The sequence below is a fragment of the Equus caballus genome, chromosome 20 (assembly GCF_041296265.1).
Source record: "Equus caballus isolate H_3958 breed thoroughbred chromosome 20, TB-T2T, whole genome shotgun sequence".
NCBI classification, from domain to species: domain Eukaryota; kingdom Metazoa; phylum Chordata; class Mammalia; order Perissodactyla; family Equidae; genus Equus; species Equus caballus.
The window spans coordinates 49486746-49510501 of record NC_091703.1 but is presented as its reverse complement, the minus strand read 5'-3'; the positions used below and the strand labels follow the sequence as shown (position 1 = coordinate 49510501).

Below are 23756 nucleotides of genomic sequence, written 5' to 3'. Positions count from 1 at the left end.
CAGACTTCGCTATGCTCATTTCTGTCATCAGTTCCACTTCACACCTTGGCAAAACTAGCAATTTGCTTACCCTGGCCAGAGTACCCCCTGTGTAATTAACATCTATTAAATCCGAACTGTATGCAGAACCCAGTACCGGAACAAACCAAATTGGAAAATGATCCAATTCCAAAAGAGGCTGAACCTACTTTTTACTATCCTGTGCTTCAAAGATCAAAAATGAAAGAAATGGATCCAGTTCCATTTCACATTTCTGCAGCAGACATGTATGATTATTTTCTTTGCATTCAGTTATTTCCATTTTAGCAACTTGTTCTGACTCACAAATAAAAGTAAGAAAATCTTTCTCTCTGCAGGACCTAGAATGGTTCTTAGAGGTTTTCAGTAGCCAAAATATACATTGGGAAAGCTTACTCCAACATCCAATCCAGCACCCAGTAAGTGCTCTCACTAAATGTTTGTTGATTGAATGTGTTCGCTTTTTCCATTCATTTACTCATTCTTCAATGATGATTTATTGAACACTTTCTCTACCAGGCACTGAAGATATTGAAGGGAAAGACATGGTCCTCAGACCCCAAAAAGCTCACAGAATGCTCCAACTAACCTGCATTCCTTTTCTACCAAAATAACACTCTACTGAATAGTCAAGGCCACTCACCCGCATCTTTGCCTCATCGACATCTGTCAACAGCGCAGTCGATATGTTGTGTAAGATCTGCACAATGACAGCGATGTTTCCCGGGATCCGGGGAGACTGCTGAATCTTCCTAATCACACAGGAAAAATCCCTCGGACACTTTTGCATCAACATTTCTGTAATGGTCTCCGACTTCCTGGCATATTGGTCCACTTCCACAAGTCCTCCAAATGGTCGAACCAAATACAAATCCGCCTAAAAAATGTCAAAAAGAAAGAAGTTTTTATGATGTTACTTTTGTTTGAAATGTAAAAGTACCTTTACTAAAGTTTAGGGCAGACTTATTACACAATTATGCATCGCATAATGTTCTTCTATCTTACATTTTCAAAGTCACATCTGTTGTAGATTAACTTGCCCAATATTAAGGTGTATGAACAGAAAATGAGAGTCCCAGCTTGCTAACTGGCTACTCCTTAACACTCTTCCTTCGAAATAGCAACTGTTATCTTTAGCATAGCACCTCGGACTCCTTCTGTGTATATATACTGCATGTACTTCCTGTGCTTAGAGGTAAATTTCCAGAGCCATTTAAGCTTATTTCTACTATTCCTGATGGGCAAAGCATGAGACGCGAGCATATGTTAAAAGTAGAAATTCTGGGGCCAGCCTGGTGGTGCAGTGGTTAAGTTCACCTGCTCAGCTTCGGCAGCCTGGGGTTCTCTGGTTCAGATCCTGGGCGCAGACCTACACATTGTTTATCAAGCCACGCTGTGGCAGGTGTCCCACACACAAAATGGAGGAAGATTGGCACAAATGTTAGCTCAGGGACAATCTTCTTCAGCAAAAAGAGAAGGATTGGCAGCACATATTAGCTCAGGGCTAATCTTCCTCAAAAAAAAAAAAAAAAAAAAGAAAGAAATTCTGAGGGCTAGCCCAATGGCGTAGTGGTTAAGTTCACGCACTCTGTTTCAGCAGCCCAGGGTTCATGAGTTCAGATCCTGGACGTGGACTTACACACCTCTCATCAAGCCATGCTGTGGCAGCATCCCTCATACAAAATAGAGGAAGATTGGCAGAGATGTTAGCTCAGGGCCAATCTTCCTCAAGCAAAAAGAGGATGATTGGCAACAGATGTTAGCTCAGGGCCAATAATTCTCAACAACAACAACAACAACAACAACAAAAAAGAAATTCTGAGCTAGATTTGGATAAATCCGCTGGAACACCAAGACAGAAGAATGACTGAAAATAGAGATAGACAGTGTCTCCCACAGATTCTGGCTATGGGTCTCACACTTTAGAGCAGGAGTAGTGAACTGTGGCCTTAGACCAGCTGCCTGTTTTCTGTAAATAAAGTTTTTCTGGGACTCGGCCTGCTCGTTCCTGTAAGTATTGTCTGTGGCTGCTTTCACGCTACAGCAGCAGAGCTGAGGACCTGCAACAGAGACCACACGGCCCACAAAGCCTAAAATATTTACTATCTGGCCCTTTAAAGAAAAAAGTTTGCCAACCCTTGCTTTAGAGGACCCCTTTCTGGCCCTCGTCCAGCCTGGCCCTTCACATGCGACAAGGAGCCCACAGGCCTAGAGGATATGCCTACCCGGAACCCAAGGCCCTGCTTATAAATATTCAGATTCCCTGCTGGACAACTCCACTCCCCCTTCCAGGGCCCACATGGGGTTGTTCCCTAAGTCTGTGCTGCCAAGAATGGACCACACCACCAGTTGCTCACCCCTAGCCTGAGAGGTGGCAAAGGGATCCCTGCTTTCAGGGTTATGGACGTGTGGCCTTGGCTTTCCACCACCCTCGAGGTACAGGATGGACTCTGGGCTGGGAAGATAACAGAACATATTTTACGTAGCAGTTTGTAAGCTTGACTTAAAGCACTTAACTATTAAGATATATGGTCTGTGGGTCTCCATGAGTATCTTTGTCCCAGTCCCTCAAATTAGGGGTGGACCTGGTGACAGACACCTGGGGTGGGCAGCCTTTTGAAGTCTGGTCAGGGATTTCAGGTGTAGCATCCACTGGCGCTCCCCCTGGCCTCCCAGGAGATGGGAATGTACGTAGGACAAGAGAAATGCTAAAGCATTGACTCCTCTGAAGGACTCAGGAGCTGAAGTTCAGAAAGGTCAAACCCCTACTAGAAGATGAGAAAAAGAACCCGAAGGAGAGGAAATAACAGTTGACCTGATTTTATTTATTAAAATTTGATTTTAAAAAATGAGGTGCCAGCCTGATGGCGTAGCAGTTAAGTTCACATGCTCCACTTCCGCAGCCCAGGGTTCACTGGTTCAGATCCCGGGTGCAGACCAATATACCACTCATCAAACCATGCTGAGGCAGCATCCCACATACGAAATGGAGGAAGATTGGCACAGATATTAGCTCAATGACAATTTTCCTCAGGCAAAAAGAGGAAGATTGGCAACAGATGTCAGCTCGGGGCCAATCTTCCTCACCAAAAAAAAAAAAAGTGTAATTGCTTAAATATATGTGGAAACATGCTCATTTGTTTGACAGTGAAGTCTTTCCCTTTAGATCAGCTTCCGTCTCCTTCCTGAGCACAGAAATCACCTGGGGATCTTGATCAAATGCAGATTTGGATTCAGCAGTTCTGGGAGGGACCTGAATTCTGCATGTCTAAAAGTTCTCTGGATCGCCCAGTGCTGCTGGTCGGTGAAGGACACGTTGAGTATGGAGGCTTTAGGGTATTAAAGCTAAGAGTGAAGTTGGAGAAGTGGGTCATGATAACTCTAGACAGTTCTTCTAGCTCTGACCTAAATAAGCAGGTTCCTTTGTGCCATGAAAGGATGCGGGAGACTGGAGCACAGACTCCTGGATGCCCAAAGTGAAGTCCATTATCACACAGAAAGAGGACAGGTAGGTGATTATGTATTCATGTACATATTCATGTGCTTACCTTCCACCTGGCCTCAGGCCTTCCCTCTCTTATTGAGCGCAATATGCATTGCTAATTGGGGACTCCACTTTGCACGTGACAAAATGGATGTTACCTCAAAGATGTTGAAGGCAGTAAGAGTCCGGCAGGTGTCTGTGATCATGTGCCATTTCTTTTGCCTGCATGAAAACCCCATATTTCCCTGAGTGTCTGGAGGGCAGGGTTGAGTGCAGCGGGAATTGTCCACACAGACACCATCGCATACACCTGCGAAAATAGAAGGCGTCAGCATGAGATGGAGAGGTCTGGGCTCTGGGCTACCCCCTCCAGTCACCAAGGTGTCAGCACAGTGAAGGTTCACAAATCCTGTGGACATCAGGTGTCTTTTCTTTGTAAAGTGGAGGAAGATTGAAACAGATCAGTGATCGTCGTATATTTCAGTGACAAGCTCCTATGGTTTCAAAAAAAATCTCATCCTTAGCTCAAATGTATCAAACAGACAAAAGTGGAACTGTCCCAGCTGAAGTGAGAGGGGAAAGCCCATAGTTGGGTACGTTCTCACAGGAAGCCCACGGCAACCCCCTGGGTACCTCCTGAGATGCCGACAGCTCCCCAGAGGACAGCTTGGAAGCCACCGCCCCCGATGCTCCCTCAGAAACCTCCCAGCTCCAGCACTGTGTCATCAAGGACTTCTCCCAGCCCTGTTCTAGCCTCCACTGCAGTCTGAGTTGGCTCAATCCAAAGGATTTACGGCAAAGAATCCTCAGGCCAGGATGGAGCAGAGCATGCAGGAAGGAGAGGGGAGCAAGAGTCAAAAGCACAACTGAATAGGAGAAAAATTACAAAAGAGTCCAAATGCAAGCCACCGAGGAGTCCCTTCTGCCACGCCATAAGACAGAGGGCTGAGAACGGCTCTCTGTTGCAGTAGGTGAACAGTAAGACTTCCACTTGATCAGTCGCTGCTGCCAACGTACCGTGTGGCCTGGCAGACACCTTCTCCTTGTTTTTGCTGGCAGCCTAGAAAGGGAAAATCAAAATGCACATCAAAATCAGTGGATATGCCAGCTCAGCAATTCACTTCAGTCACAGACAACCACACCAACAGTCACTGACAACCACCTCCGAATCAGCTCTGAGCCCAGAACCCCACCAAAAGCTACGACCACGAAGCATGGCCCCATGGCCCCATGGCCCCATTTCCCCTTCCGCATGGACAGCTTCCTCTCCTGCTGGTACTCAGCAGGAGCCCTCCTTCCAGACCAGTAAAAATGACCTACGTTCTATCCAGGAAACACAGCAGGAGAAGAGGTGGACTTACAGGGAGGTTCACAAAGGTTGAGCTTCAGAATCCCTTGCTTGTACGGGCCCCTGCAAAGCCCTGAGAGTCTAGCAATGTTTTCACAGGATCATGTTTTATTAAATTTTCAAAAGCAAAATAGTTTAACTGCCATCTGTTCAGACCTTTATTTTTTGCCTCACCAACTCCCCCTCCTTCAAGCTCTCCCTCATTTTGGAAAGCACCAGAGAGGCTGTAGCTATTAATGGAAACAGCACAAGTAGAAGTTCAGTTGAGGATACATTTAGTTTGGCTTTAATAGGATATATTTATGTAATTTGCAGTCATTTCCTCATTACAACAAGGACATCAACACATAAGTGGCATTAATTCCAAGAGTATTACAATCTGCCACAGAACAAGAGAATCCTAAATGTCATGGATACCTTGCAGCTTAAACCTGTTAGAGGTTTTCCAAAACTTGACACTAGTCTTACGTATTTACATGGCATTACTAATAATGAACTGAGAAGCTGAAAGATATTTTTCTAAATTAGCAATAATAAAAGACAAATTTTATCAGCAATGTTAGAAGAAAGACCAAATAATCTTTCTATTCTCTCTATAGAAAAAAATATTACAAAAATTATTGTCATGCAAATATGCAGCCAAAAATGTAGGGAAAAACTGTGGGTAGTTCATTAATAAAAATATTGTTATTTACTGAATTTATTACTGAATAATGCTGCGTAGTTATTGAATGTAACACTCTTCAGCATTTCTAAATTTGAAATTTGTTGTGATTACTTTTCTCATTCTAAGTAGATATTCAGTTTTCCCTTAATTTTTATCTTCACAATTTTGTATTCTTTTTCTTTTTTTTCTTCCTTTTTTTTTTGGTGAGGAAGATTGGCCCTGAGCTGGTATCTGTACCAATCTTCCTCTATCTTATATGTGGGATGCTACCAACCCATGGTTTGATGAGTGGTGTGTAGGCCTGTGCCTGGGATTTGGATCTGCGAACCCTGGGCCACCAAAGCAGAGCACATGAACTTAACCACAATGCCACTGGGCCAGACCCTTGTATTCTTTTTCTTTAAGGGAGCACCCCCCAAACCTGGCTTCCTGCTATCATGAGCATTCCCATCTCTCCTGATTAGAAGCCCCTCTCTATCCCCTCATCTATATCATACTGGACTCTTCACTGAGGAGCAGTGTCACATTGCGGACAAGGGGTGCTCTCTGGGAGCAGATGGCTGGGGTTCAAATCCCAACACTGCCACTTGAGATCTTGGGAAAGTTCAACTCTCTGAGCCTCAGTTTCCTCACCAACAAAGTACGGGAGGAACTATCATCTTATAATTGTATGATACCTTAGAACATTTTTATGAGGAATAAATGAGATCATCTACGGAAAACACTTAGAACAAGGCCTGGAATATTGTCAGTGATATTTAAGATTTAACTATCATTATTCTCTGAACATGAATTTACTGAATGTCTATTACATACAAAGCTCAAGTTCACCTCTTCCAAGAAATTTTGCCTGATCCAGTTCTAAATGATACATCTTTTCCTATCTGGCTCCTGTAGGATTTATTATCCAACCACTGTACCACTCATTCAATGCTTGGCATATACCCACCTGACCTGTTATCTTGCTATCTAACCTTTTTTATATATGCCCATTATTTTCTCAATTATATTATAAGTTCCTTAAGAACATGGATTGTGTACTGTGCTTATTTATAACCAAGTAGCTAGTTCTATGTCTTGTACATATGTATATGTATGTGTATATACATATTAGCATGCATGTATACACTGATGTAGGGGGGTGGCAGTTGCTGAATCTGCCCATTTCTGCACCGGAAGTTCACTTTCTAGTGGCTGAGAAGAGCCTTGGTACAATTACTCCACTTGCATTCCAAAATCTAAACCTTTGGGGAAGGAACTGGAAATTCAGTGACTCAGCTGTGTGACTAACAAATGGAATTCACGTCCCTTTCTCCTTCACAATACTGTTTCTCTCTATGCTATCAAGAAACAAGGCTAAATCTTCCATTTTCTCTACCAAATGAGAATTCATGGAGAATCTGAGCTGAGCAGTTGGGATCTGTCCAAGGTGAAGAAGATAACACTGAGGGTTCGTGGAACACAATATCCTTCGAAGTCCCGATGTAAGACGACATCGCATTTCACAATCAAGAGAGTCAAGGCTTATTATATCCATGGAAGAGTTAAAGGCCTTCCGCTGAACAAGAACGCTATAATAAAATTTCTAGAGTTTCGGAAGACCTTATAGATCAACCAGTCCAACCCCCTTATTTCACAGATAAGGAAACTGAGTTAAGATAGATGAGGTGACTTCACAAGGCCATGCTGGGAGTTCATCTTAGAGCGGGGACTAGAATTCAGCTCTCCTAACTCCTGCAACACTTCTCTTGCCACCAAGCCAGCCCACGTCCAAGTGGAGAAGGCAGAAGAGGTTGTATGGAAGCATAAGCATCTCAAGATGACCTAATCACATCTTGATAGGGCCACGGTCTCCTAGACATCACAATAAAGCACTTAAAAGTGGACAACTCCGGACAATTCTTGGCCCATTAAACAGACTCCAGTGAAGTCACATTATATTAATCAGATATGTGGGCAGAAGGCCATGGTATGCTATTTACTAGGAATTCTGGAAACTCTGCCTTCTTAAGTGAAGGACTTGATTCACTTCTTCCCAGATAATCTGCCAAAGCACAACCACATACAACTCCTTCTGGTCATTTCATTTCTAGGGTGGCATCCTCTATGGGCCACTTTAGCTTCAGATGCCAACAATCCTCAGCCTAATACTGTGAAAAAGACACATGCAAACCAGTGACCTGCTAAACCTGCAGAGCTGCCTGAGGGAGTGGGCGGGTCAGGAGCGGGGTGGCCGGAAGCTCAGCGTCCGGCACTGTGCAAATTGAGAAGAAAAGAATGGAAAGTTCCTGGTAAGGTTATCCCAATTATCAAGAAAACAAAGCCAACCTCCCAAGCTCTGCCTCCTCACCAAGTCCTGTCTTGTGGGAAAATGTGGATGAAAAAACGAAGAGAGGAAACAGTACCAAGCTGTGGGGTTGGGCTACCTCCCGGACAGGTTCTTTCTGGAGGAGTCTCAAATCTCTCCCAGTGTCGGAGAGAAGGGCAGTCATGGAGAAAATTCCCATCTAGGGGCAAACTACTTAGAGGGTAAAGTGAATGTCATTTCGAAACTCCTGGAAAGAATTTCCAAAGTCATTCTTTCATAAGGAGGCTCTTGTTAAGAAGGCACATATTAAAATGGAAAGAGCAAGAACAGAGGATCTGAAGACAGGGGTCCTGGACTTGGCCCTGTAGCTGAGTAGGTATGTAACCTCAAGTGAATCTCATTCCACACTGTGGGCCTCAGTTTCACTATCTAGAAAAGAGGGAATGGGGCTTCACCAGTTGATCTCAAAGCTCCCCTCCAGATCTTGTGGTCAAATAATAATCCTCTCATCCCAGGAATCTCAAAATACTTTTATGTCCTTCCCTCTCTCAATAATTCTGTATACCTAATTTTAAATAAGTAACTAATAGGGAAATTAAAATGACTTATGGTATGAGGAAAAATATTCCAGAGAGAGCCATAGGACTCACTGCCCCACAAATAATACATTGCTACAGACTCCACCCCAGTTAGACCTTGATTAACCATTGACTATCTGAGTCACTCATTGTTCCTTCCAGCCCACCCATGGTGTTCACTATCAAGTTTCTCAATGGAGGTACCATTTTGGTGGGACAACGCTTCATTGTGCCAGACCATTCCTTGGTCCTGCCCACTAAATGCCATTAAATATCTCCCAGTCGTTGTGACACGCATCACCACCTCCACATTTTCAAGTGCCCCTAAGGAAGTGGCACTGCCCTGATTACAAGCAACTGAAAGCTTCACCGTCAATGGATGTGGAAAGAAGAGCTTATCACCCTTAAATCATTTGAACTCATGGCATCTCAGGAACTTGGAGAAAAAGTTGATGGGAAAATAGTTGGCAGCTATTGGCTAAAATGGGTTTGGGCACCTGAGGTTGCAGTTTCCTCTGGCTGGACCATTCTACCAACTACTACCTTCTCCCTACACTGCAGCTCAGATAACTGAGAGCTGTCTGACTGATGGGTTTTATTTTCCACCTGCTCTCCCCAAGAGTTCATCCTCCCACCTCCCTTTTCTTACCTGGCATAATGCCCTGCAGGACTCTGTGGGCAAAAGAAACACTAAGCAGTACAGCAAAAGCGTATGAGTCATCATCTTCCACACGGCTGCCTTTCTGGCTTCTACAAAAATAAATGAAAAGACAAAATGTCTCCTATCTGAAGCTTTCAAAGTTCATGCTACTGCAGACCCAGTTGGCTTAGGAGACTGGGTTCTGTCCTTGGTGCTGTCTCCTCAGACTTCTCTGCCCCAGAGGTGGCGTCGCTGAGGTCTCCCATCAATTTCACCAGGAGGCTGCAGGTGTGAGCGCCCGCCGGCGCTGGGAGGCGCAGGTAATTGCTCTGATAACCTCCGCTTCTGCTATGGCTTGCACATGACACCTAATGTGGGAGTCCCTCCAAAGGAAGCTGCCTGCTGGGGTGTGATAAATAACAGCCCGTGTTTGGGCAGCGGGAGAGATGGTTCACTCTCTGGGCCGGGCAGGGTTGAGAAACGTGTGGGTGGTTACAGTGGAAGGCAAGCTGGGGTTCCTATGTGCCAAGTCAGCCTAGAAATATCTTTTGAAGGAGAGTAAGCACCAGGTTTGGTCTATTATCCCTCATTCCCACCCGAGTTTGGAGTTGCATTTTCATTGGTAGGTAGAAACTTCTTCAAAACTGATCTTAGATATAGCCTGTTACTGTTATTTCTGCCAAAACTGATGTCAAAACTAAGATGATTCCTTGCCACCTAGAATAGTGCTAGACACACGGTGGGCACCAAATACACTCAATAAAGGAAGAGGAAAGGAGAGAGGGAGGGAAGAGGTCGGGAAGGACTGACGATTTGCTTCAGGGTCTATGCTCCATAGGGGACTCACCTAAGTGAAATGTTTAATATTAAATTTTAATACCTTTCATCCTGCGTGAAATCCTGTTTGAAAGGTTTTTGTTGTTTCTTTGCTTTTAGATAGAAGGATTCAGAAGGTTTGGACGTCATCAACAAAGGCCGGGAGCTTTGGCAATTGGTTAACGTTTGCTATTTGATCATGTTTAGCCAAAAAGAAACAGCCTTTATCCCAACTATGCATAATTCTATAGCAAACAATGCCATTATTTTAAAGACGAGGCAAAGATGCGTTCTTTAATTATGTTTCCTGCACTGAAATACTTACCTAGCTGAAATTCCACTGAAATCCAAAGTTTATTTAAAATGTTTTGCATTGCCTGTTTCAGCATGTTAATGCAGTTTTCTGAAGGTCCATAGTTTTTAGCAAAGGGGTCACTTTGTTACTCATCACTTTTAAATGTATTTAGCAGCAACACAAATGGATGCACAATTTCAAGTAAATTGTAGTCATGTTTGGAAAAAATTAAAACCACTGATGAATTTGTTGACATAATTCTCATAAAATTTGAGCATAAGTCCATGTTTCTCTGAATCACATTAATTTTATATTAAAATTCTCAACATACAGAATGTTGTTTCTCTTAACTAAAACTAGTTTTAAAAATGATTAAAGAATGACACAAGATAACAAACGTTCATAGAGTTAGCACTACTCAGCCCAGACACTTAAATAGATTTTTTTAATTTTTTCTTATTTTTCTTATTTTTTTTGCTGAGGAAGATTTGCCCTGAACTAAAATCTGTTGCAAAATAAAATCCTCTGCTTTGTACATGAGTCACCATCACAGTGCGGCCACTGATAAACTAGTAGGATACGTCCACCCTCCGGGAACCGAACCCAGGCTGCCGGAGTGGAGTGCACTGAACTTAACCACTAGGCCACCAGGGCTGGCCCTCAAATAGATTTTTTTTTTTTTGAGGAAGATTAGCCCTGAGCTAACATCTGCTACCAATCCTCCTCTTTTTTGCTGAGGAAGATTGGCTCTGAGCTAACATCTGTGCCCATCTTCCTCAACTTTATATGTGGGACACCTGCCACAGAATGGCTTGATAAGCGGTGAGTAGGTCTGCGTCCAGGATCTGAACCAGCAAACCCTGGGCCGCTGAAGCAGAACACACAAACTTTACAGCCACACCACCAACTCAGCCCCTCAAATAGATTTTTTTTTTTTAAAGATTTTATTTTTTCCTTTTTCTCCCCAACGCCCCCCGGTACATAGTTGTGTATTCTTCGTTGTGGGTTCTTCTAGTTGTGGCATGTGGGACGCTGCCTCAGCGTGGTCTGATGAGCAGTGCCATGTCCGCGCCCAGGATTCGAACTAACGAAACACTGGGCCGCCAGCAGCGGAGCGCGCGAACTTAACCACTCGGCCAAGGGGCCAGCCCCCCTCAAATAGATTTTTTAAAAAGGAATGAGGGAGGAGTCGAATGATTAAATGAGCTCATCAAATCAAGATGAAAACTATTCTGTTTGCTTAATATTTTAAGGCGCTGTATTGAAAAAATCCTTTCTTTATTTTATTGTCATTTTGTTTTAAATTTTAAATATAGTTATGTTTTAATTCTTACCAAAATGCTTTTTGATTATTACTAAAATTATGTTTCTATGTACGGCAAAGTGAGGACTTTGTGTTTTACGTGGCAATGACCTTCACTAGACTTTGCAATTTGGCCCTTTTGACCGTTATGCTGCTACCTGGAGCCCAGCATTTTCTAACACCTTCTTTATGGTCAGGGCTGTCTGGTCGTGGAAGAACTGAGGACCACAACGCTGGAGTGCTGTCTTTCTCCAAGCTTTTTCTCAATGCATTTAACTAGAAGGAACATTTTTCTCAAGTTGGCTTTTCTTGTATTTCACTTATAAAACTCATTGCTCTCTAAATAAAGTGGCGTGTTTTAATCTGGACTTAAGTAAAATCACTTTTCTTCCAGATTTGTTGCTATGAAGCCATAGTCATTTGCTCTTTTTCCAGTTCCGTGAAAGCAGAAAGTCTAGAAGCAGCCAAACAGTTTAGTGGCAAAATAGTAGCACGAATCCAGTCTTTTAACCACCCACCCCCTCATCCACCCGCCTCAGTCTCCTTCCTCATTTTCTTTTGAAAAGCCACAGGTCCCTGAGGGTTCAGACCTCCTTCCCCCAGCTCAGCCCCACTCCTTTCTGAAATTCAGGGGTAGCTGGAGCGCAACTCTGGAAATGCTGATTTCACATAACCCAAGCCAAAAATTTCACTACAAACATTCATTTCAGAAAAGGCTTATCTCCCAAGAACATGCAACCTGAAAAAACAGTCACCGCATGTGATTCACACCAGAAAAACATGAAGCCATTACATCCGCACCAAAATTTCACCAAGTAAAATGTGCCAAATACAAAGTCTTGGCATTTTTTTCTTAATTAAGAAAATGCCTCCTCCCTCATAAAAAGAAATAAAAGAACGGTGAAGTATTCCAGTACAGTGACTAGATCTGCAAAGAGATAATATTTCCAACCCTCCATCCCAGAATGTTTTCCCATTCTCTGTTGTCTGCTTCCCAAATCTCAAAAAGGTGCTTAAGATGTTAATCTATGTGTTTATTCAACGAACATACAATGAGCTCCTCGTTTCCAAGCCATGTCCTAATAGCTAGAAATTAAACCGCCACCAGGATGACTTCTTTCCCTGTTTCCTCACACCTCCGGGAAGTCACAGTCTAATGGGGTCTCTGAAGCACCGCAAAGGGGTTGGTGAGTTGGATGGGGTTTGCTCCCTAGAGATCTGCAGACTCTCAGAGTCAAAGCTAGTCAAAAAGACATGACAGGAAGCATTCCAAAGTTCCAGACTCCACAAAACAATTCTCACCTTTGTTCACAATTTTATTTCGAAATCTCTCTTCCTATCTCTATTAGAATTCCTCCACCCAAATGTCATATGGTTGACCAGCAGCAGGCACAGCTCACTGATGAAAGACAAAGTGGGCAGAAAGAAAACACGGCAGCTGCATGCTGGGACATGTTCTGTATATGGCCCCATCAGAAACAAACATTTGCTTGATTTAAACATACACTCGCACACACAAGTGATAGAGACCAGAGCAATTTTATAGGGTGGTTTTGCTAAAAAGCTCTACAACTTTAACTCTTAAATCTTGATTAGGAAAAAAAGAAGGTAGTGGAATAGCAATCACAGCAACCACAGAGGAAAACAGAACTCCAGACAGAACTTTATCAGCCACCCAGGAGTATTTCAACCGCCAGCTTTGTCAGCTGACAGTCTGCGGCTGCTACTTGCATAATTAGGTTTTATAGAGATTTGCTGAGGCTTCCAGTGAGATCCACAAAATGCGATTGAAGTTCCCAGACAGACTGTGGGAATACACTTCAGATGATCTCAGGGGTGGATGCTTCCATAGCATCATTTAGCCATCCCACTGTTTCGTCTCTAGTCAGTAGCCAATCGCATCCCTCCTGCCTGAATGCAGACATTATGGAAGGGAAGAGGAGAATAAAACAGTCACCGTCTGCTTACTCTGTGTCTGGTGCTATGTCTACACTAGCGCTTGTAATGCCATCAATTGTGAAGTGACTTCCACAATTTTCCAAAATTGAGGGTCTAAAAGTTGACCCTGACCAACCTCACAGGTACTAAGTGACGTGTTTGAGATTTTAATCCAGGTCTGTGATTTTTTTCCCAGTATGTCCTGTGGCTTTTCTGAAATAACAAATAGGTGATCTTTGAATGGGATTATTTCTTCCAGAACATTTTCACATATAACCTTCACCTTGACATCATAAAAATGTTATGAGTTAGGCAGAGAAGTTATCATTTTGCCTTTTTTATCAAAGAGAACGTTGTCCAGAGAGTAAGTGGCTTACCCAAGGTCACACCTCACGTTATTGGAAGAACTAGACTCTTCTGACTCCTGATACAGGGCTCTTTTAACTACATCATTCTGTCCCTATCCGCGTTGGAGATGTAAAAAGGCTGATGACCATCTCTAGAAAAAAAAAAAATATATATATATATATATATATACATAGAGAGAGAGAGAGAGAGAGAGAGAGAGATCTAGGTTTAAATGACCTTAAAGAAATTTACAAACTGAGTAGAACTGCCTTCAGAATCCCTTCTGTCTTTATCCTGTGTCATCTCCCATGCTGCGCTCAGGGTCCCACTTTTGGCTCCAGTCTAGTATCTCCCTCTTTGGACAAAGCCCCTCTCCCCTGAAGCAGACTTTCCCACATCAAGGGCCACCCTTCTTGAGTCTTAGACTTCTAGAATTCCTCTGACTGCCAAGAAGGAATAGCTAACTAATCAGATAAGCTGACAACCAGTCATGTGAAAATGAATACTAATGGTTTTGTGCTTTAGTCTTCCCGGGTGAGTGTACATTTTAACAGGGATTTTCTGGAGGGAACCTCTCCAACGGTAGGAAGCAAAGGCACCCAAGTCAATGGGCCAAATTCTTGGGAGCAAAGGATGACTCTCTCTGCCCCAAACCACACCCACAGAAACACCTACCCATACATTTAGGCAAGCCCTTAGTTTTCTCCAGAAGTGCAGTTTTTTAAACTCTAAGTCATTTTCATTGGTTCCCCTGAGCCTCGGTCAGTTCTCTGAACCTCTTTTGAATTGGATACTTTCCTCTCTCTGCCTGCAGGTTTCATGCAAAGCTGAGTAATGGCTGATTACTCATACCCGAGAGGTAAACAGTAAGCAGGGAGGAACATGTGCGGATGGCATCCATGTCGGGCGCTTGGGAAAGGTGTGCCCCGAGACTCACCTACCTCATGAGTCACCACAAAACCAAAGAGAAAATGTGATCTGACAGTCAGAGGTTGCCAGGATAAATTAAAGAGATTCTGAAAGTATGCAAAATTGGACAGGAATGCTACGAAATCAGGTAAACCCAAATTATTGTTGCGCTGCAGCACCTCTGAGACTCTATTACACAAAAATAACCTGAAATGCTGAAAAAAGCATGATATGCAAGTTTGCTGATGGCGCTTGTATGTACAGTAGCAAAAACAGAATGTGGAAACGGTATAAATGTCAAACAAGAATAAAGCAGATAGTAAAATATGATAAATTATGATGAAGGAATATTATGCAAACATTAAAAACAAAATTTCTGAAGAAGTTTGATAATATATTAATACGACATAGTAGTATCATAGTATATAATATAATTTGATAATATTAATGGGAAAATTGGTCAATAAGATGCTCTCTGTATAAGATGTACATCCATAGAAAAACACTAGTGGGATTTCTCAGTTAAGATGCCTGATTGGAAATGAATCATAGAATGTTCCCCCAACACTAACAAAATATTGAAAATCAGCAAAAACTTCACAAATTTCAACAAAATGAGTAAAGGGGGAGGACTTAAGAGAATAACTTCAAAAATTCTTAAAGGAAAGAAATTGAACTTGTTGAAGCCGAGCAGACTGTAGACGCAGAGCGCAGCTCCTAACCTTTATCCTCCTTTTCTCCTCTCCTTTTAGTCAAACTATAGAGTAGAAAAGAAATCTTCAGAAATCTCATCGATACCAGAAATCTAGAGAGAAACAAAATGTGAGAATCCTTTTGTTTTTCCTTTTCTAACTGGAGAATTTTTCAATTGGATGTTGGGGATACTCTGTAAATGGGGAAAGGAACAGTGAGACTGACTGACGGACATGAAGACTCCAGAGCTATCCGCGGAGTCAGAGAAACACTCCAGAGCCCAACAACATCTGCTATTGGTGTGGACCATCAGGAAAATGGAGTCAATTCTGGTACAGGGCATTTAACAAAATCTCGGTAACAGAGAACTGAGCCCAGGTGGGCAGGTGGCTCTTCAGTTGCACCCCACCCCCCACCAGACTTATTCTCTGTCCTTCTACATTCTACTCTCTGCCCCAAGTAGCTGACTTCTGCAGACTGTCTTGCCTCTGGCTTTCACTTGGATTCTTCCGATGGAAGTCATCATCAGGAAATTAGAAGGTGAGAGAATAGGGAGTTTTGGGGACAGATTCCCCTTTTTCTCTCCCTCTGTTGTCACAATCCTAGTAGTGACTGCTCTCCTCTGACTGCGTTTCCTGTTGGGCATTCTCTCTTCCAGGCTGCAGTGCCCACCAGGCTCCCAGAATTCCCTCCTCTTGCCTCGTGAGATCTAGGGAGAGACTGCTATGGGTCCTCTGGTTCTTCCCTTAGCCCTGCCTGCACCTCTATAAAGAAACTCTTTATTAAATTCTCTTCAGTTTGTTCTTTTCAGCTAGATGTTTTTCAGGTAAATCCTTTCATGAATGCTGGCTATTTCTAGCCAGGAACTTACCTGACACACAGGGAATAAGGGCTGCCACTGAGCTCCTCCTCCCACCATTCCCTTAGACCGCAGAAAAGTGAACAGAGCACAAACCACCCACACCTCGAGCCATATTGTGGCAAAAAATGAAGTAATGTCACACATGGAGTTAGGAGAGGCAAGAAGTCACCTGCTGTGTATCAGAGCAATTTAAGCATGAGCAAGATAAAAGGAAATGCATTAAAACATCACAAACATATTATGGAGAAACGTTTTGAAGAAAAACACAAAGAACAAGCTTATGAAAGATGGTCATAAAAGATCTCTCTCAACATAAAAGATAATCTCTCTCTCACACACACACTCACCCAAACACACACAATTACTTCAAGCTATAAAACAAATTAATATGACATGATTTTTTTATTACACATGAGCTTCAAAAAGAAATGATACAACACATTAAGATAAAACCCCAAAGATTAACATAATATCAAGAAATTCATAAATTAGGAACGTCAGACAACAAAAAATAGCAATAATAAAAAGTAAAGTAATATGATAAAGGAAAGACCTGAGATAATCAAGTAGAAATGCTGATAAAGACAAAGAAATGCAAATAGAGAGAAGGTAACAGAAATGGAAGACAGACAAAGAGAATCCAAAGTAAGCATAAGGGCAGCCCCAAAGAAGAGCACACACAAAGCACAACCAAAAATAAAAAATTGTCCTCAGATATGACACAAGAGCATTTCCTTGAAATTTAGAGGTTTCTTTATTTTTATTTCATTTAAATAAGATTAAATTTAGTAATTTCACTTAAAAATAGGAAATACAGCATAATTGCCTCTTCATAAATGAATTACTTTCTGCTTTTCTTTGTATCTATTAACCTATCTATCATGTTCTTATATATGACACGTATACACAGAAAAATATCTGGAATAATATTTAATCATTAGCAACGGTCGTTTGTAGGTAGCAGAATGGGAGTTGGTTTCTTTTAGTTTTATCCTTTAAATTTTCTCCTCTCTTTGAATTCTTTTATAATAAGCATATAATTATTTCTACTAAAACAAAAGAGTAGTTTAAAAAGGAGGGAGTAAGCAACAGACTGGAACCAAATGGCAATATGTTAACAGCAGGTCATTCTGGAGGTGGGAATGTGGATGATTTATTATTCTCATATTTGTACTCAAGGTTTTTCTAATTTCTAAATGCTATTTTTTTAAAAGGAAACATAAAACACTGAAAAGACACCAGAACGCTAGCAACTACAAACAAAAAGACAGTAATTTTCCACATACTCTTCTTTCCATATTCTACGTTTTCTACAAATAATTAGATTTATAATTAGAAAAAATAAACTTTTTAATGTTGTGGTAGGAAGAGCATAAAATAAGTTGAAAGTCAAAGGATCTGTGTTTCCCCCCAATTCTTTCATGATCTGTTTTATGAAATTTAGCAAGATACTTAACTCCTTTGGACCTCATTTCTTCATTCATTCATTCAGAAAATGTTTACCCTTGGTCTGTTTCATTTAAGCAAAATTTAGGCTCCAGAGATGGGTATGAAAACAAATAAAACATGTTCTGGCTCTTCAGGAACCTACAATCTAGTTAAGGAAGACAGAAAATATAAATGGTATAAATTAATGCCATAGGCATCCTCCTTGAGGTATGCAAAATATATTTTAGAAACTGAGGGAACATCGCAAACAAGGTGGCATTAGGTGTGGATCTTGCCAGGAGGCAGGAAGAACAATATTCCAGGCAGAGGAACAGCAGATCCAAAGCCAGAAGTATGAAACAGCCAGGCATGTTCAGGGATAACTGGGAAGGTCACGAAATTGGAGCATCAGGTATGTGATAGGAACTTGAACTATGTAGCTCCTCAGATAAAGGTATCTTGATGGCAAGGTGAGGAGTGTTCTGTGCCACTATAAAGCAATGGGATTCTTCCCTAGATGATGAGAAGCCAACATATCCTTTAATGGCAGGCTCAGATTTCCTTTTAGAAAGATGATTCAGCCAAGAATGGAGAGGGTAGGTTAGAAGGCAGAGACGAGAGCCAGGAAGGCAGTGCTCCTTAGTCCAGGTGAACACTAACAAGGACCAGAGGCATGGGCATGGTGAGGTCATGGATTCAAAAGACATCGTGACCAAACAGGCAAGCAGAAGGGGTGAAAAGGAAAATACTATTAAAAGTTAGGTTTGGAAGAGTAAGCAAAAGTTTAGGAAAGAAAGCACATGTGAAAAGCGGCAAAGAAAAAGATGATGTTGACCTTTCTAGAGTAAGCATCTGGGTGAATTTTGATGACATTGATCAAGAAAGGAAATAAATACAGAAGGAGAAGGAAGTCTGCAAATGGAAAGAAATAAGTGAGAGAGTTGGCTGATATTTACGCAGCATATAGCTGGAAAAATTAGTCTCAAGATTAAGCACCGTATTTCCATTAATGCAAGTTTTCTCCTGAAGCATGTCTACCATCATTCAGATTTCAATAGACTTCAGAATCTTTTTTATCTATGGAAGTCATGTTATTATCATGATCACAGAACATTGGGCCAACACACTTCACACTTCTGCAACAGCCAGCCCAGAATTTCATCATTCACATGAGTGAAGACTCAGAACTGAAACAGCCCAGCAGGAAAATGTCTAATAGTTATAAGCAACTGTTATAAGATAAAAATATGTAACAGTTTCATCGCTTAAGAATGATTTCTGAACTACGGATGTCTCTAAAAGCATGAAATTTGAATATATAGTATAAATCCTCATAATTATGCTCATTGATGAGTAATAATTCTATTGCCTTTTCACAAAATGAGAATATTAAAGTGAGAAATTTTAAATAGCATCCCTGCTGGGACCAGCATGGCAATCAAGAGATTAAAAATGTGGCCCTCTTGACTCAGTACCTTATTAATGACATTAAAATATATATACCCACTCAACTAGAGATATTTTTTAATTAAATCACGAGTTGGAGTTTCAGATTACTCTTGAAATAGTTTCACGATTTTTTTTGTGAACTTTAGCTCCATCTCATTTGACAGTTGGTAGTCTCTTATTTATATTATATATATATGAAAATAATTATTCATAACTCATACATATGGAAGAGTCATGAATAATTATTTTTTAAATATAAAACATAAAGAGGAAAATGTTCCAAAGTAGATCTTCAAAAATAAAACAAACAATATGAAAACAAGGAACCATCTAACTCTTAAACCTGAATGAATACTGCCCTCCTGTTCAGTTCTACGGATTGGAAAAAGACACTTTTCCTCCTTGGTTCCTTACATTTCACATTCTTTCTTGTGTTACATTCCTTTTCTCTATATTCACTTTACTTCCTGCTTGAATGCATCTTTTCAAACTTCTTTTACTGAAGATCTCTGAGCGGTAAACATACTGTTATTTTACTCTCATTCTGGATAATTAAATGAATGAGTAAATGATCAAGGCATCAATGTTTCTATTCAAAGGGTGATTTGTTTACATTTTGGTCCTTGGGCAGGAAGAGACTTTTGCGCCAAATAAGTTTTGAAACGGCTTTGATGGAGTGAGACCCCAGAAAGAGGACAGCAGCCACAGAGAACTAAGACAGAGGGCTCGGAAAGAGACAGAGCATCTCAGAGGCATAGCCAGCGTTTTGGAGGGAAGCAAGGCCTTCTGGATAAATCAGTTGAGGAAGAGTCAGTACTCTAAGTCTAAATCTATGACAAGTACACAACGATCGTGATGACTGTGTGTAGCAGTAGACATTTTACAGTCATGAAACTGGGTAGGCACAGATGTAACTGGTTTTTGCACTCTAACTGAATTTAATCAGCACTAGGAGCCCTTATCTGAACCAATGCTGGAAAATTTGCCCATAAGGTAAACTCATTGACTTTCAGTTTAAAGCATGTCTCTTTCAATCAACTGAGCATCTGTTCCTTCTTTCTCTCTTCTTTTCTCCCCGAGGATGATAGCCTGGCATGAGAGAGAGGCGTGCAAGGATAAGCCGCCAGCCACGCTAGCTTCTGCTGGTCTTTGGGCCTCAGTGCTCAGCCCTACTTTGCCCACATGGAAACATCTGTGTCCTACTCTCCTCTCTGGTAGTCGGGTCCACAGAGATCACACTAATTATTTTCTCAATGGTCAAAGACAGTCCAGGTCAGGGTCAGTCTCTGCAACTTCCAGGGGCATGGGAAACTGGTTCTCTATCTTCATGCATTCTTCCTCCTCTCTCTTCCTGCTCTGATTCCTTCAGACATTCCAGAGTCTTTCTCTCTCCTAAACTCCAGTTCTTGCTGCAAGAAGCCCCATTTTCTTTTTAGAACCAGCTGGAAACATGTCATGGTTCAGCTATTCTGCATCAGCATTATGCATCTACCGCTTTCTCTCACCAATGCCATCCTCCCAAAGCACAGAGACTCCCTGGTCATCGGCAATCCAATGTCCCTGGAGGTAACAGGACCTCCTGTGGGTGACTCAGGGTGCATGGAGCACTGAATTCCACAGCCTTAGGGACTATCACAAAAGATGTCCATGCCCAAGCTTGCACAGAAGTGACAGTGTCACTCTCTTCCAGCTACAAGACACTTTGAGACTGCTTAAGACTCAGAATTCTTGCCAGGTCCTTGTCCAGAGGCAGCCCCTTCAATGACAAAACTGAGATCGAATTTCCTGCAACACAATAGTAGGGGGCGGTGTAACCCAGAGCCTACTAACTGATTTAGACAATTTCTTTATGGAAAAGTGAAATTTTAAAGACCAGATGTGTAAGGGAGTAACTGTATGCCCTGCTACAACTGGACCATTATGCCTAGAAGTGACCTTTATTAAAGGTATTTATCAGTATACATTACTTCATGCATAGCAACTTGTAAGGCCTGCTCTGATATAAAGAGTTTTTGTTTTTGTTATTAAATATATTTAATTTGTATGAGTTTTTTAGACTCCTTAGGTGATATTAGTATACAAAATTGAGAACAACCCCAGGTGCTAGTAATACATTATTGAGAAAAACCCAGCTACATAAAGAAGAACAAGGCCAAATGAAGCAGATACACCAAGAAGAACAAAGACTAAAAAGTTCTGGTGACACTGGGGGTTCTGTATTTCATGCCATGGGCTCTATGAGGTACTCTAGCATCGTTATTATAAAATCACCTTAGGGGTTTAAAGTAATGTGACTTAGGAGCTTGTTCAGTGTGATCAAAAGACTCAGGAATAATATGCAGAGGCAATAAGAGTCTACAGCCTCAATGCTAAATAAAACCAGAGAGTTTATTGGCTTGAGAGAGTGAGATTATGTTAAGAGAAATATATTTTTTAAAAAACCAGAAGCCATGAGTTCCCGTGATAACACGATTAAAGATAACTAGACCACATGCTAAACTATGGTTTTGTGGGAGTAACCCCTCTGTTCTAAAGCAGACTGTTTTTCTACTGGTGAATTAAGTCAAATCTTGCACCACGCAGGGGCAGAACCAAGCAGGCACGGGGAGGTGGCGGTGGGAGTGATCGCTCCAGTGGCGGGAAGTATTTTGTCACTGACAGGGTCTGGCATCACCAGAACGTGCAGATGATAAAAGGCAGACTGATTTAGTTTGCTCTATTATTCTTTTTTAGACATGTTTATAAATGCTATTTATAGACACTGCACCCCATTATCACGTGGACCAGGGTCAAACCGCATCTACCCCCAACCCCTGTGCCCCTGTTCCCAAGTCCAATTTTAGAAAGACCAAGCCATCATCAGGCTTGCAGCTGTCCCCTGATTGCATTCTCTTTGCATAAGAACCTTGGTTTCGGTTTACAAATTTTCATTTATTTTGCAAATAGACAAAGATGCTGTAACTCTGTATTATACAACTACTGTCCAAAAGGGATTTAGGCCTGTATGATCTAGGATCCAATCCCTAGAGACACAAAACAAAGGCTTTGCAGTCTTTTAAGGCTAACCATTTGCCCAGAAATCTACTTGAAATCATTTCTCTGAGCTACAAATAAGTCGATTTTTCAAACTATAAGAATGTGAATGAACAATGAAAGAGGAAATTTAATATAGCAAAAATAATGTGAGACAAACTCAAGCCTCCCTCTTAAATACTTGGTCAAAATGGAAAGGATAAAAATTTTCAAGCAAAACTAAACTTTCATAACTCACGCTACTGACAAGGAATCCTTCAGAAGAAGGAAGGAGTCGAGTGAAGCATCAATTACAACAATATTTTAAGGAGTGGGATGAAAAACAATGGAAATGTGGACGTCTGGAAGTCCTTTCCCCCAGTGCAAAGAATGACACATGCAGACAAGCTTATGAACCAAGAGAAATCGCCCCAAAGTTTACATTCCTCTTGAGAAAGTCTGATCTGAGGAAAATAATGTCCAGGATCAAGAATTCTTAATGCCATAGGTTAATCGTTGGAAGTGGAGGGGTATTTTTTGGTGAAGGTGTAAAAATCTTCCTCTGTATTCAAGGAGACAGATGATGCCTTGATTATAAGTCAAAATTGTAGATAAAACATTAGGTAGTTTGATGAAGGAAAATAATGACAAAGAACAGTTAATTAGCCTCTGTATTTGCACTTAATCGCTTTTAGGTCATCAGAAAAAGAAAATAATTCTTTTAAAGATTCCAGTTTCCTGGACTCTGATATTTGCATGGGATCAGTGGAGTAGAGAGAAATAAATAAAAATAAGAATATTTTCATATCAGACGAGTGCTCTTATTCAGTTATGTAAAGTGCCCCCAAGTTACCAAATTCCTCTTTAACACTTATTCATTGTCTGTGTTATTAATCAAACCCCAAATTACCAAGCCTCACAACTGTAGAATCATAATTGGCTGCTCTTCTCTGAGCTTCCTCTCCAGAGGAAATCTCTGGAAGGAGAAGGAGGATGTGGGACTACTCACTGTGGCTAGCCAACAACAAAGTCACCAGCAAATTTGCCCTGCTCCCTGGCTGCTGGAGATGCAGGTGTCAGAAGCTTTCCTCTGTCATATCTTGCCACTAGTCCTCGGGCTGGGCTCCTGTACCTCTGAGCAGTCAATTTAGCCCCAAATGGCAGATCCCCAGGCTGAGGCAGTCAGGCTTGGCCCTGCCCTGACACAGGCAGCCAGCTCCATATGCAGGGACCTTGCAGCCTGATAGACAAGTCCTACATGGGAGTAGCTCCTGCAGTGGGAGGGGCAGAGTGCCGAGAACGGATGAGTCACACACTAGGTGACACACACAGACTCTCACAGAAGAAAAGGCTTCCCTTTTTGGCAAGGGATCCAAAGCTATAGTGGTGGCACAGGATCTGTGGTACTTGGCCATAGCTATTAACACTCCTAGGAATATCTACCTATGCCAGATAATGGGATATGGAGAGCACAAGTGCCTAAGCTTGGAGCTCTGTCTTTGGTTGGCTTTCTGGCCACTGGGATTATGGAGTATGGTTCCCTGATTGTTTCTGGTTTTCCCGAGTTCCAGGCACAAGGCAGCATTACAACTACTAACCTCCCTGTGGTTGGATGGGGTCATGCAAGTTGTCCTGCCCTGGTGACCAGCAATTCAAAATG

General features: G+C 41.8%; 1 protein-coding gene across 24 annotated transcripts in view; it reads right to left on the bottom strand.

Moving 5' to 3' along the window:
• Positions 1 to 23352, bottom strand: part of ADGRF2 (adhesion G protein-coupled receptor F2) — a 39934-nt gene extending 16582 nt beyond the window's left edge. For 10 of the 24 annotated variants that reach the window (XR_011429786.1, XR_011429783.1, XR_011429782.1 and 7 more), the window contains exons 1-5: positions 23106 to 23338; positions 9053 to 9153; positions 4520 to 4562; positions 3661 to 3812; positions 662 to 895 (exon numbers count right to left, since the gene is read on the bottom strand). Coding sequence is in view for 16 of the 24 variants with exons in the window: in XM_070244697.1 (XP_070100798.1) it covers positions 662 to 895; positions 3661 to 3812; positions 4520 to 4562; positions 9053 to 9127 (504 nt within the window). In the remaining 8 variants the exon portion in view is untranslated. Of the gene's footprint in view, positions 1 to 661; positions 896 to 3660; positions 3813 to 4519; positions 4563 to 9052; positions 9154 to 13772; positions 13895 to 23105 lie in introns of all 24 variants that reach the window. The other 14 variants (XR_011429788.1, XR_011429787.1, XR_011429789.1 and 11 more) reach the window with 3 other exon arrangements.
• Between the last annotated feature and the right edge of the window lie 404 nt (positions 23353 to 23756).